The following is a 13,435-nucleotide window of genomic DNA, read 5'->3' on the forward strand; positions in this document are numbered from 1 at the left end:
CATCTTTTTCTTGTTCTTTTTTTTTTCTCACATGATGTATACAGAATATAAATTATTCTGAGAAGCAGACGGGGACCAAGCTAAAAAAAAACCCTGATTAATGCTTCCTGCAAGTGACACCATGCACTGCAAAATGTGATAGACAGGTTGTATGTGTGAATATAGAAATCTTGACTATGGCGTGCAGAAAGATTTAAAGTCCCTAGACAGCTTATTAAATTTTACCCTATCCTGACAGTTTCTTGTCCTCAAATTGCAGTCCGTCTTTTCATGACAGTACTCATACACTTCCCGATCTTATTTCTGAGACATCTATTATGAAAAACAATAGCAAGAAAACAACAACAAAAACTTGCCACTGGAAGAACTTTTTCCTTGAAATATTGTACATCTATGCAACTTTCTTCCTTGTGTAATGTATGTGTGAAGGACAAGGAACATAACCAATGCCGTACTTGATGAGCAAAAGTGCTGCACAAACTATGAACATAGTTGTCTGGATCTTTATTCATGCACTTTTTAATTTTTATGGGGGGGGGGGGGGGGAGGGCACAGTGGGTCATTAAGGCACTTGTGTGCAATTCAATTCCCCCCCCACCGTAGTGAACTTGTACAGTACCGGTATGTGGGATGATTCTGCTGGGTTGTTGTTGTTGTTATTGTTGTTTTCCCATGAATGTCAAGTCTCCATGATATAAATGAACTCCTCAGCCTCTCCACATCATTCTGCATGGCATCTCATGCATTCACACCCAATGCAAGTCTTTCACGTGTGAAAGCAATTTAATCTTTGAGATGGCAGTCCTGAGAGGAGTAATCACAATGCTTTGCTGTTGTTGTTGTTGTTTTAAAATGTCTGTATGTCATACATAATTATCATACTTTATCAACTTTGGTCTGAGAGACAAAAAAATGCTTTTTCAGGAGCAAATATACATTAGATTTAACAAAAATGGAGAATACTAAAACTTTTTTTCAGTCCATAAACAATTGTAAGGAAACAAATGCAACAACATGTTGGTGCGATGTAATGCAAGCAAGCAAGAACTTCATACACAACACATTTGCCTGTAGGCCTACCAGTATTCAACTGGCAGTCTCAGCACTCAACATGTTACACACACACACACACACAAACACACACACACACACACACACACACACACGACAGTCTAATGACGCACTCGACCCGCAGAGGTCATCTCCTTAGTGAGGTTGGTGGAAAACTGCATCGGCTGAATTGTCCCCCTTCGTTTTCTCCTAGTTCATCTGGACTGGATGCCACAGAAATGAGATGAAGATTCTGATGGCACGATGACTCATTGGTAGTAAACCTCCACATCACATGGCTATGACAAGAACGTGATGCAGCAAGCACTTAAGAAATCAATAGATCGTACATCCATGTACTAGTGATAGATGCACAGTGAGTCTTTTCTCACCTAACACATTGTACTCAGCACAGGGACATATTAATCTATACTTCTAATCAATATCAGAAACTTAAATGGATTTGAAATGACGTATGAATGAGTGAGACAATTTAAATTGATTAAACCGACTCTTGTCATAGTTCATTTTGATGTACTTTGAAACTCAAGTACTATTAACAACAGAACATACATATACAGATTGTAAATGGTTTTCCTTAGCTAATAAAATGGCAACAATTTTCATTACCACCGATACAACAAGGATTAGGGGTTTTCACTGTTTGGAAAGTATTTCCTTCTTCCACGAGTTAAGATTTATTCATTGTTTATTTTTTTCAGGAAGTAATCAAATCAGTAAATTGTATAACCACTTGTGGAAATATCCCATCCTACACTGTGGAAAAAAAAAATCATCTGAAGGACATGAAATTGCTGGTTTTCCACTGTATACATAGTATATCCAGAGTTTAACAGAGAGAGCAGACTTGAGTCCAAACAAATCATATTCACATGATTATTCTACTGTACTTTATCACAGCTACGAAAGGTGACTGTAATCAAAACCTCAAAAATCAATAAACGCAGATATACTTAATCACATTTGATAAACAAAATATAGTTTTGGTTTCATAATGGAAAGGAAAAAAACGTGTACAAAACCAAACACACACACACACACACACACACACACACACACACACACACACACACACACACACACACACACACTCACACATACACATAAGGAAAGGCCACAGTAAAATGCTGGTACCATGATATCTTAATAGATGTCAGAGCTCAATAATCATGCACTTGGCAAGGAATCAAAAGAATTATATCAACTGTCAAATAGGATGACGTGAGGCTTCCATTGAATTGCTGTTAGATGCCCTCACTTCTCTATCGGACTGCATTAATCGATTGGGTCTGCATTAGCCAGCATTAACATTTGGGTACGTTTCCCATAATAATAGGTTCATCCTCTGGGGTCATGAATGAGTGAGTAAGCTGAATTGCCCCCTTTTTCGTGGGAGCCCATTAGGTTTTGCTCTCCGGCCCGCTTCTGGCGAAACGAAAGAGAAAGAGGATTCAGGTGAACTGTGTCCTATCTGCTGTGCAGACACCATACAATGTACACACAGGACTGCAAACTTCAACCAGTGTTTACTCCTGGGATGTACACAAGTGTTTCACAGAATACTAGATACCCCAAGGTGCCTAACGTAGGGGCACAACACGTGTTTTGAGCAAACGTGATTGCTTTGAATAGAAATGTTGAGTTTGTCACATTTTCACCTTTGCACCTTTTTTTTTTTTAACAAGTGATTTGTATTGAGTGAATCAGTTGAAGTACAGTTCTTCATGATTAATCAAACAATCAAAGAGATTATAACTGTCAGAGTGGCATGATTTAAATCTAAGAGGGAAGGTAACCTTTGGTCCTACATCTTTGCTACCTTGGTGCACGCCATGACAGCATAGCCATGCAAACTTTGCAACTTCTATCAGGCTGCAAACTGTACAGCCTTATTGATCACTACTGAATATGCCAAATATTTTGTGATATTTTATTTTCGCTAATTTTGCGAGTCAGGTGCTATTTGCGAATTTAAAGACACGCGAATATATTGACTCTGATCCATATATGAATGTGATGAGCATATACATATCTCCGTTTAGTATTGTACCCCACCATCACAAATTTTATAACCACTTGCAAAATCGTTGGGAAGTCCCTATTCACAAAAATTTAGACTGGCTTAACATCTGGTTTTACATTACATTCACTCTGGTAATGCATGAGTCCTGTGTGCACACTGTGCATGTATACAGTGTACGGTATCTGTCTTGTATCTTCTTGTCCAGATTTAAAAAACCCCGAATGAACAGAGCTTCTACGCAATTTAGATTGGGAAAAAAGTATTTAGTGCACCAAATATTTATGTAGTTACAATGATGAACATTCTATTAAGATACAACTCAATTCAGACAGATTCTGATTTGACGGCAATATCATTAGACCCCTTTGGCAAATCTGTGCTGACATAATAAGTTAGAGATTTCTCACTGCAGTTTGAAATACTGACAGTGCATTTTATTCAATAGCCAGAGTCATTGATTCAGCATGAAAGAAAGGCCATGGACCTTTTCAATGGCATCTATTTTCTAAATGTGGTGGAGCATAAATCACTGCTTTTGCAACGGCAGAATTTGTTTGTTTCGACCGCAGCCTCCCACGAATCCCACGCGTGACACTATGCCAACACTGCCCGTGGCAAAGCACACGCTGCGTAGTCACGCCTCTGTGGCTCGGTGTGCGAGCAGGGCTTCAAACTGAAAACTGCTGCAGTAAAAAAAACCCCACACATGCTCATTACAGAATTGTCAGGACCGTCAAACAAATGTCATAACCCTGTCGTCCCACCGCGACATCACTTCATGGCATGCATGACATTGCCATCATCATTTCTATAAATGCATCAAAGCCATCATGCTTCTCGAGCCTTTTAACCCTTTCTGTACCAGAGCCCTGGACTGTGTGTATAACACTAGTTATGGGGTTTTCCATGCAAATCCAGCAATGATAGCAATGCTTCCTTCCTACGTGTAGATTCTTTACTATTAAAATGAACAGACGTGGATATGGATAAAAAGACTGACTCCATATTACAAATCTTACCTCTTCTTTATTTGTAATGAAAATATTCAAATAAATACAGTGATGTTACATTTATAATGTTTCTGAGGGATTTCTTGACCTCATTCTCAAGATTTACAATATATGTATACCGGTACTCCTTTAAAGTGAGAAATATTGCATTGCAATCTTAATCTTTCTGGTAATTTTGACAAGTACAAAATATGCAATCAGACTTAAACATTTGCCTAGCTGGTTTACGAGATCAGGTGATATGAATCCTGCTACTGAGGCCCTGTGGCCATAACAGTCAAGCACCCAGTAATTGAAAATACAGATCTACATTGTACACGGTACATTCAAGGTGTGATAGATCCCAATTTAATTGCCAGCATGCCATTACCTTAAGCAGTGCACTTAATGCAGAGTATCGACTATGTGTCGTACCAGCTTCATTTTAGAATGCATCAAAGCTTAATGCTCTCTCTGAACATGGAATACCAGGTACCACACATCTAATACTGTATATTGATCTAAACATTCGGTGCATCGATATGAGTGGTACCTTTAGGTGGCAAATGTCCGACGCTCTTGAACAACCTTCTTTTTCACTAAGTGATAGAGTACTACATGTAATGACTACAAAGTTTTAAGTTTATAGTGCACATGATGGTTTACCTCCCCCCCCCCCCCCCACACACACACACATTACTCGGTATCATAATTTGCATTTAGCATCATGTTGACATGAGGCAAACCTGGGAATGTCTAGTGCTTTGAAGCTGAACATCATACAATACTTAATACACAACAACAAAAAATCACAGGAGATCAGACCAGTTTCTTCTGAGTATATAAACTCTATGACAATCTTTATAATGTAAAAAAGAAACTAAAGACACATACTGTATCGCCGAATATTTCACGAGGTTTTTATTTTCGTGAATTTCGCGAGTCAGGTGCTATTCGCGAAATTAAAGACATGCGAAAATATTGACTCTGATCCCGATGTGAATGTGACATACGCGTGTACATTTCTCTTTTCAGTACCAGGACTCCATGATCGCGAATCTAAGCGCTTGCGAAATTGCCGGGAAAACCAGATTCGCGAAAATTTAGACTCGCAAAATATATGGCGTATACAGTATTTCACTTATTTCATGTTACCCCATTGAAGACTAGTCCGAAGCATTCTCAGGCTAGGGTGAATGGGAAATGTGTGTTATACAAAAGTGTAGGAAAATCAGTCCGTCTTCAATGGGTTGAGCTTGATTACTGACTGAGGGTAAATTCATGAAATGCAAATTGACTGTCCTTAAGAGTTCACTGAAAATTTACTAGAGTGCTTTCATTTCTGTTTTGCACTCTCAAAACCAGGATAATAGAAAGCAACACAGTTTTCAGTTTTTATTTGCAAAGAATTTTACTTCCTTCATGTCCCGCAAGGTAATAAAAACACTTGAGCCTAAACTCGGCATAAAAACAACATCAGAGCTTTTATTTCAAGCCGAGCTCTGGGGCAGCTAGCTGTTATGCTGTTAAACAAGTTTAGTAGCTTGTACTGTGTACATACAAACTTGTATGATGATTTGAGATGATCTAATCTACTCAAGACATCAATGAAGGATAGAGAAAACAGCCTAAAGCCTGGGAGAGAGACTATCACTTTCCTGTATGAGATCTGTTTGTTGATATCTCAGCATTGAGGAAGCGACCCATTGTGGTTTCATACTGAACCCTCCCTTGGCTCGATGCTTGAACTCTCTACTGTTGCCTGTGGTCATGTGGGTGCGGAACTCATGAATGATACACCCCTTTACAGCCCATAGATTGTGCCACTTTGGGGTGACTCCGGTATCATGCGTGAGACTTAACGTCCACACTCTCCACTCCTGCTCGCCGATCATTACCCCAAATCAAGGCTGGCTACCGATTATTTTTAGGAAAAACCCAATGCATGAGCGATAATGCATGGTTGGATGGCGTTGCATTACAAATCTGTCTCGATAATGCAAACATTGCATTAATTGGACGGCTATAAATCAAACACAATGATTCTAGAAATCTGTTTTGTGGGTGCTGACCTTGAACTAAAGCTAACAATTTCGTCACATATATTCACATAATAAGCCCACACGCAATAGGGAAAATCAAAAGGTGATTAGTAATAATCATAGATGATTTAATAAATATCCAAAAGAGCATGTGCAAAATCTTCTCCTCTGCATTTACACACATACATGCACTTTAGATCACTGCACTCCATTTTAGGAATCTCAAAATTTGCATTTGAAGAGCTAGTTGTGTACAATGTATTAGGTACATGTAGATATATATGTCTCTGTGCCATACAGGGTAAGAATTTAATCACTTCAAATCTGCGCACATTGTAGCATTCTCCATCCACTCTATAAAAACAGTGATGGAAATGTTACATTGTAGACTTTCACTTCAAGCTTTTTACAAGCCAGGTAGACCTACAAATCAGCAAGGATCTAAACATACTTGGGCAAACCACAATTTTTTTATCATGACGTGACTATCTTGGCAATCTTTATTCCACCAACAATAGCATTTGTGTAAGTGATTTCTATGAATTCCTATTTCACAACTCAACTCTGATATATTTCAAACTGGATGGTTTGAGTTCATTATTATAACAAGAGCCTGTCAAGGTGCCAATGATGTTGTGCCACGAAAGTCGAAGATGGGATGGAAATGAAACTATCCAGGGGGGACTCAGAACATGGTATACCAGTGAGATGCCATCAGACCTGTGTCCCGCTACAGCGGGGAGCCTGAGCGCCGCTGACTAGCATGACGCCAAGAAACCTGCCCCCTTTCGTAACTTGTCAAATTGATTTCTGGAAGTGCTGCTGACATTGGTTTTATTGCTGCGGGTGGGTCACAGGATGAGGCTTGCAACCCCTACCCCGCCCCGTTTCCACAAGGTGATGTAGCCATAACGTCACAGACAGACAGATCTCATGACAAAGTGACAAATCAAATTTGTAAACCAATCACATCACATGTTTTACAGCATTAAAGCAAATTTCTCATGAGACCATCTTTCAATAGCAATATGTCTTTATTCAACCAAAATGTTTCACAAGCTTTGTACATGACAGAAAAATACAACTAGAAAGTCATAGGCTAGTCTTTTATGCTAAACTTATCAACAGAGTTTAGACACAATGACCAAATCTTTGACAATGTGGGGTGTAGAACTTTTCGATTGCAAGCACTTTCTTTTCCAAAACAAAATCAATCAGGATATTTGATATCTAGAAAACTATCTTTAACACAGCTTATCAAGCTGTTTCCTAAATGGCAATGATGGTTCTGTGAAGTAAACTTCATTTACAGCCAGATCTTTGGGTTGCACTAATCACAACATTACATACATTTCTTTATGGAGTGTTCCAATGAGACTTTGGAATATGTGCTCTTGAAACTCGATCAGAGGTACAGTCATAAATCTAGATACACTGGACCCTCATCTGATCACGATTTTTGCCTTCATAATACCTAAAAAAATAACAAATGAAGAGTTTTTGTCCTTCAGTCTCTAACTGTACCTATTTTTCAGATGTTTCATTATAAATGAACTTTAAACACACAATGTGATTTGCAACATTGTTCTTACCAAATGGGAGTATAACTGTCACATTTCTTTTCTTTTCTTTCTTCTTTTTTTTTTTGTCGTTGCTAAATCGGTGCTGAAACAAAGGGCTGCTGAGTGACCATTAATAAAAGTTTTGTCTCGTGACGCTGAGTACCGGCACCACTTGCTTTTAGTTTCCCAGAATGGAACAGGGTGGTGACAGACACAATCCTCTTTAATTTATATGTCATTTCAAAGTTTGTGGTGTACCCAATGGCCAGGTGGTATTTGACCCACTTGAAAATTAGTCATCTCCAGAGTAACAGCTCCCCCTAAGCTAAATTGGGCTCAATTGTCATAGTTCCTACTGCTTGGTTACTAATTACAAGACAGACCTAGATATAGGTCACTGCATATACCATAAAGATGTCAATGTAAACAACGAACAGTAACAATCTTTCTTGAAAAACACATTGAGTTTCACAATGAAGAATATTTTCTGATCCACCACCACTAAATGCTTCCATTTTCAAGACCTGCTCTCTATCACTGATGCACAGGGATTCCCATTAACTCACAACATCTACGACACGCATTTCCCATAGACACTTGCCCAAGTTTACTCAGGACTCAACAGGTTAAAGACGATAAGCTCAGAGTAAAATAGGAGAAGTTAGCACCTGGCCAAAAGGAGCCACATTTTAGGTGCAACACGGAGCTCGGAAAAAAATAAGAAAAAGCAGGAATTTGAGGATTGAATTGTATGTACATCATTGTACATGTAATGGGCATACCATTACAAAGTTTATTTCATGTTCTTATCCAGGGCAATGTCAACGCATCAATTGTTATGCATAATGGCAAAACAGGACCACTCCAAAGAAAAACAAATGCAATGTACTGCAAACTCGACCCTTTAAAAGTTCACCATGAGATCTTATCAACAAGTGACGGGAAGAGCTGTGTTGTCTGTCGTTTTCCTGTTCCTGCATACAGACAGGAAAAGCATGGTGCCCTTTGGTGGCAATACAGAGTTCCTCCGATTGAAGGCCATTTGTGCGCAGCAGTATACCTGTGGTCCTGCGGAATGCTGTCGGCAGAACCGTCTGAAGATCCCCTCAACTCTAACTCCTCCCAAGTAAATCCTGGTCATCCCATACACACCTTTTGTCAATCATCTGTCTAGGGTATCTGCCTTCTGAGTAATGCCCATAAAAAAAGCACTGGTTCCTGACTTGCAGGGGGCTCAGGGTTTAAAAATGGCATTATGGCCCCAAGTGAGTTAAATTCACGTTATGTAAGTCACAACATCACGGACTCCTTCAAGATATCTTGTTTCTAAATACATCTCTGACTATGCGCAATTAATTATACTCTCATTAGCTACCATGCCAATAAAAATCCACTCAGAACTTCCACTTTGAATTACTGTATAAGCTGTTATTTTCGCGAGGGTTTGAATTTCGTGAATTTTGTGAATCACAGTTGGACAACTGTTTAACAACATGCGAAAATGTCATCATACGCTATGTAAAGGTAGTAGTGTGCTTATGAAGGCGCGATAACAACATCTCGCTAAAATGTCCGTGACCTCCTCATTCGCGAAAATATCTGTACGCAAAAAATAACAGCATATACAGTATATGCACACATATGCTGTTTCACACACATTTGATCTCTCTCTCAGGGATAATGACACACTGATAAACTGAACTCATTCAAACACTTACTTTGCTCAACAAGATATGGTGGGGGGCCTTGGGGAGAAAAGGGGGGGGGGCCTTGGGGAGAAAGGGGGGGGGGGAGTATTCTTCACTGCATCCCAATGTCTCTTCCTTAGAGTGCCCTCAACCCAATCACTTGCATGATACCAGATGATGGTTAGTGATGTATACTCACGTAGGAGGGGTGACGTAAGCCAGAGGGAGAAGATGTCGGACGCCTCGGGAGGCAAGCTGAGACAATCCATCATGAGTGAGAACAGAGCTCCCGCCGACGTCGTCAGCACGTTTTCGATGAAAATTTCATGAGCCGAGCCATCTCGAAGGAAAACGCATACGTCAGTGGCTGCGGGGAGGCATTAGTAATTCAGTGACAGCTTATAATTATACTTTCTTTGCATTTCGTTATCTTAGTATACTACATACATGTGTAGTATATAAGCGTGCATTGATTATGAAACAATACACTTTACTTTACTGCAAGACAATGCATCCAGGCATACATCAAATTCATTCTTAACTTGATTGTAATTTCACTCTAAATGATCATTACACCTTGTCGGACAAGGTGTAATGATCTTTTAGAGTGAAATTGTCCTCAAATACAATATCATAATGCAGTAATTTTCTTCAAGCAAAACTTTCTTTGTCATCGATCATTATGTCTAGATGCAGACATGAAAACTTATTGCAAAGTGTGTGTGTAGTCATTAAAGTCCAAAAAGAAGAAATACAGTGTATGGATAAGCACTCCAGAGAGATCAGACAAAAAATGTGCATTTCTTGGAAGAGAAGCAGAAGCAGAACATGAAATTGAGAAGCACTACCTATTTGTTGCGTTTGATGTTGTACAATGTTGTTATACAAGTACATTCCCCCCTATTCAGAAAAATATTAGAGAAATTATGACAAGAAAAATGTGACCTCCCATACAAACTCCTGGAAAGAGCTTACAGTATATCTTATATGCTTTATTACAAAGGTACATGTACAATGGTACAGGCAACAAGAATAAAAAATCAGTGCATCAAAATTCAGCATAATGTTTAGACATTAAAGGGATACACAATATGGTAATACCTCATAAAAATCCATGGAAAAAGCAGAACATAAGGAAACTCTAGAAATACGACTTCTACAATATAGATAAATTGGATTCCATTTTGGGCAAAAATTGTACAGACATCTGCACACGGAATCAAGCAATCATCAAAGATTTAAGAATTAATATCACTTATATTTGTACCTGTACTTCTCTTGTTTGTTTATAATTCTTCATACACTACCAAACAATTACTAGAACAGGGCTATATCAAACAAACTTTGGATATGATGTTGACATTTTGATAGCTGACTGCAAGTCATCTCACTGACAGGTCCTGCAACCAACGCATAATTTACATTGCAGCTTGTTTACATCATGACTCTGACGTCAGGAGATGTGCATTGAACACATGGTGATACTTTTCCAGTGTCAACATGCAGTATTGAATTATTGTTTCACTGTGATCATCCCCGCAGTGAACACCAATCACTGTCATATTCACAACCAGAGAAAGACTTACATGTACTGTCATTTCATAATCATAATGACAGCAAAATTTCTAAAATTTAAACTTATGTTCATTTGCATACTTCTTTTTTTTTTTGGTAAAATATTACCTGTCTCACAGAAAAGCTAACACATTGTAATTTGTTGCCACTCTGTGCTTTATCATGGCCAATGTGGTCCACATAATATGTGAAACTTGTGTTCTTCAAGCTTACAACCAGATCCTACAATCTTACTGATTTACAATGATGTTCTTGTAATGGTATCACCAAGATTACAATGTACAAGTGTACACGTAATCACACCATATTTTGAATGCACCTCAATATTAAATCCATTGAAGTATTTAGCATTCCCATTCAAGTCAACACACAATCTGATTCTATAATATTCATAAACATTCAACTCTACTCAATATATTGGTATACATTTTGTGCATCTCATAATTACATAGAAGTTTTACGCTTTGCCAAAGTCCAGAGAGTACTTCAAAAGAAGCAAAATGTATTATTTCTCTGAAATGAGGTCATCAATGTTGTTAAAAAAGAACATTTCTCTGAATATGTGTGTAATTGTGTGGTTTGGGTGGGGCAGTATCTAAAATTCCAATTGGGCAAATGAGGCATTTGTGAAGGACAAATTTTGCAAAGTGGAATGTCATGTTTTCAAATTCTCATCTCTCTTGTCATGTTCACTCAAACAGGTCAATGGTTCCGTGGCAATGTTTAGATGCACATACAAAATATGATAAAAATTTATAATGATTAAGATTTCTAAAAGTAATTTTATATGCATTTCTGTAAATGACATAACATCAAATGATGTGAACAGTTTATATGGGCAATTGGCCAAGTTTCTCATTTCATTTTGATGGAGAAAGATGTACCATTATGTATCTCTATTCTCTATCACCCTGACGACCAAACAGCCCTGAAAGCATAGGAATACACTGTACACAGTTTGTACTGTTCATGACAATAGGTACGCTGCAGATTTGTGTAGCAAATCTCCCACATTGGTTTAGAAATGTTATTTAATTCAAGGTGATTTAAAATATCAATACAAATGCAGTATCACACCCACATTCTCGACGGCACAATTCACAAATACCACACTAGTAGTTTGGTAGCAGCCGTTGTCAAAATTATGAAATGTGTCGAAGGTCCAAAAATGCCAGAAATACAGTGTAAACAGATCTTTAAATACATCATAAGGGCAATTCCGCGGTTAGTAACGTTACATTTAAAGAAATTTAGATATTTATTTTTATTACTAAATCACCATTTATTCATTTCAAGTCAAAATCATGTTAAAACATGTTCATCCTTCCCAGGTCTATGATATAGAAAAGAATGAGAACAATCCAATAAATATTAGAATTGCTATGGCAACTAAAAGGGCTGGTTAGTAACGTTACGAAAAAAGGACATGACAAAAATATCAATGTCTTGTAACAAAAAGTGTGCAAAATTTCAAGTTACTTCAAACAAAGTGTTGCATTAATTTCAATTATTACATCATGGCAAATGTTCACGCAAATATTTTTAGCAGTTCGACCGATAATTTATTAGCTAGACCCTCAAATGCATGGTTAGTAACGTTACGGTTAGTAACGTTACATTTGTCCGGAGTAATTCCGCAGGTCATTTCACCCTTTTGTAATTGACAAAATGTCACATGACTTCTGGAGTATTTAAATGTATTCATCTTTTACCTTTTAGCAAAAATTTGAGGAAAAAATTTCAAAGCAACCCACTGTAATTGGCATTTAAGTGAATTTCAGCATCCCCAGTCCCACATGTACATTTTAAATGATGGTTTTAGATCTCGCAAAATCAATAAATACAAAAAATAAAATCTACTGAATTTGAAAGACCTTAGTGATTGGTGAACATCCATGGCATTAGTTGATACCTAAATTAAAGAGTAAGATAAAGAGGCACATTTCTTTTATCCATGTCATGTCCACCTAACTGCGGAATTGCCCATAAACATTTCAGTATGATTTTCACTTCCCTAACAGCTGACATCATGCAAAGTCCATACCAAATGGCATCGACTGGGCAACCATTCCTAAGACCAATACATCCCTACCAGCACAAACGCAACATTTGTTTTCATTATTCATCACTGTCGTCAAGACTGACCTTTTGATGATCTGTTGGAGATGGTACTGGCCATTCTTTGGATGGGAAGAGCATGGGTGGGTGACCCGGAAGGTGACCCAGCGGGTGACCTCGAGCCAGGAGGTGACCTTGAATCTGTGGGTGACCTTGACCCCTGGGAGCCATTTTGATTCTTCCTCCTCCCTACCATCTTCATGGGCATGTCTTCACTCGGCATGATGGGAGTTTGTGTGCACCTGAGAATGACAATAAACGAGACAAAGGTGAGTAGAGAAAACTACTGCCACCTTTTTAAAGATTACTGTAAACAAGAATATCATACTCTGCAGCATTCAAGAAACAGAAACAAAAACTATCAAAC

General features: G+C 38.3%; 1 protein-coding gene across 1 annotated transcript in view; it reads right to left on the minus strand.

Annotated features, from left to right (window-relative positions):
• Nucleotides 1-13,435, minus strand: part of LOC139739778 (putative FERM domain-containing protein FRMD8P1) — a 28,353-nt gene that overhangs the window by 11,337 nt on the left and 3,581 nt on the right. Inside the window, exons 2-3 of the mRNA XM_071650377.1 lie at nucleotides 13,096-13,310; nucleotides 9,575-9,742 (exon numbers count right to left, since the gene is read on the minus strand). Coding sequence (XP_071506478.1) covers nucleotides 9,575-9,742; nucleotides 13,096-13,291 — 364 coding nt within the window. The 5' untranslated portion in view covers nucleotides 13,292-13,310. The remainder of the gene's footprint in view (nucleotides 1-9,574; nucleotides 9,743-13,095; nucleotides 13,311-13,435) is intronic.

The sequence above is a fragment of the Diadema antillarum genome, unplaced genomic scaffold, assembly GCF_040938485.1.
Source record: "Diadema antillarum isolate AM-2024a unplaced genomic scaffold, OU_Dant_1.0 scf00000029, whole genome shotgun sequence".
Lineage (NCBI taxonomy): Eukaryota > Metazoa > Echinodermata > Echinoidea > Diadematoida > Diadematidae > Diadema > Diadema antillarum.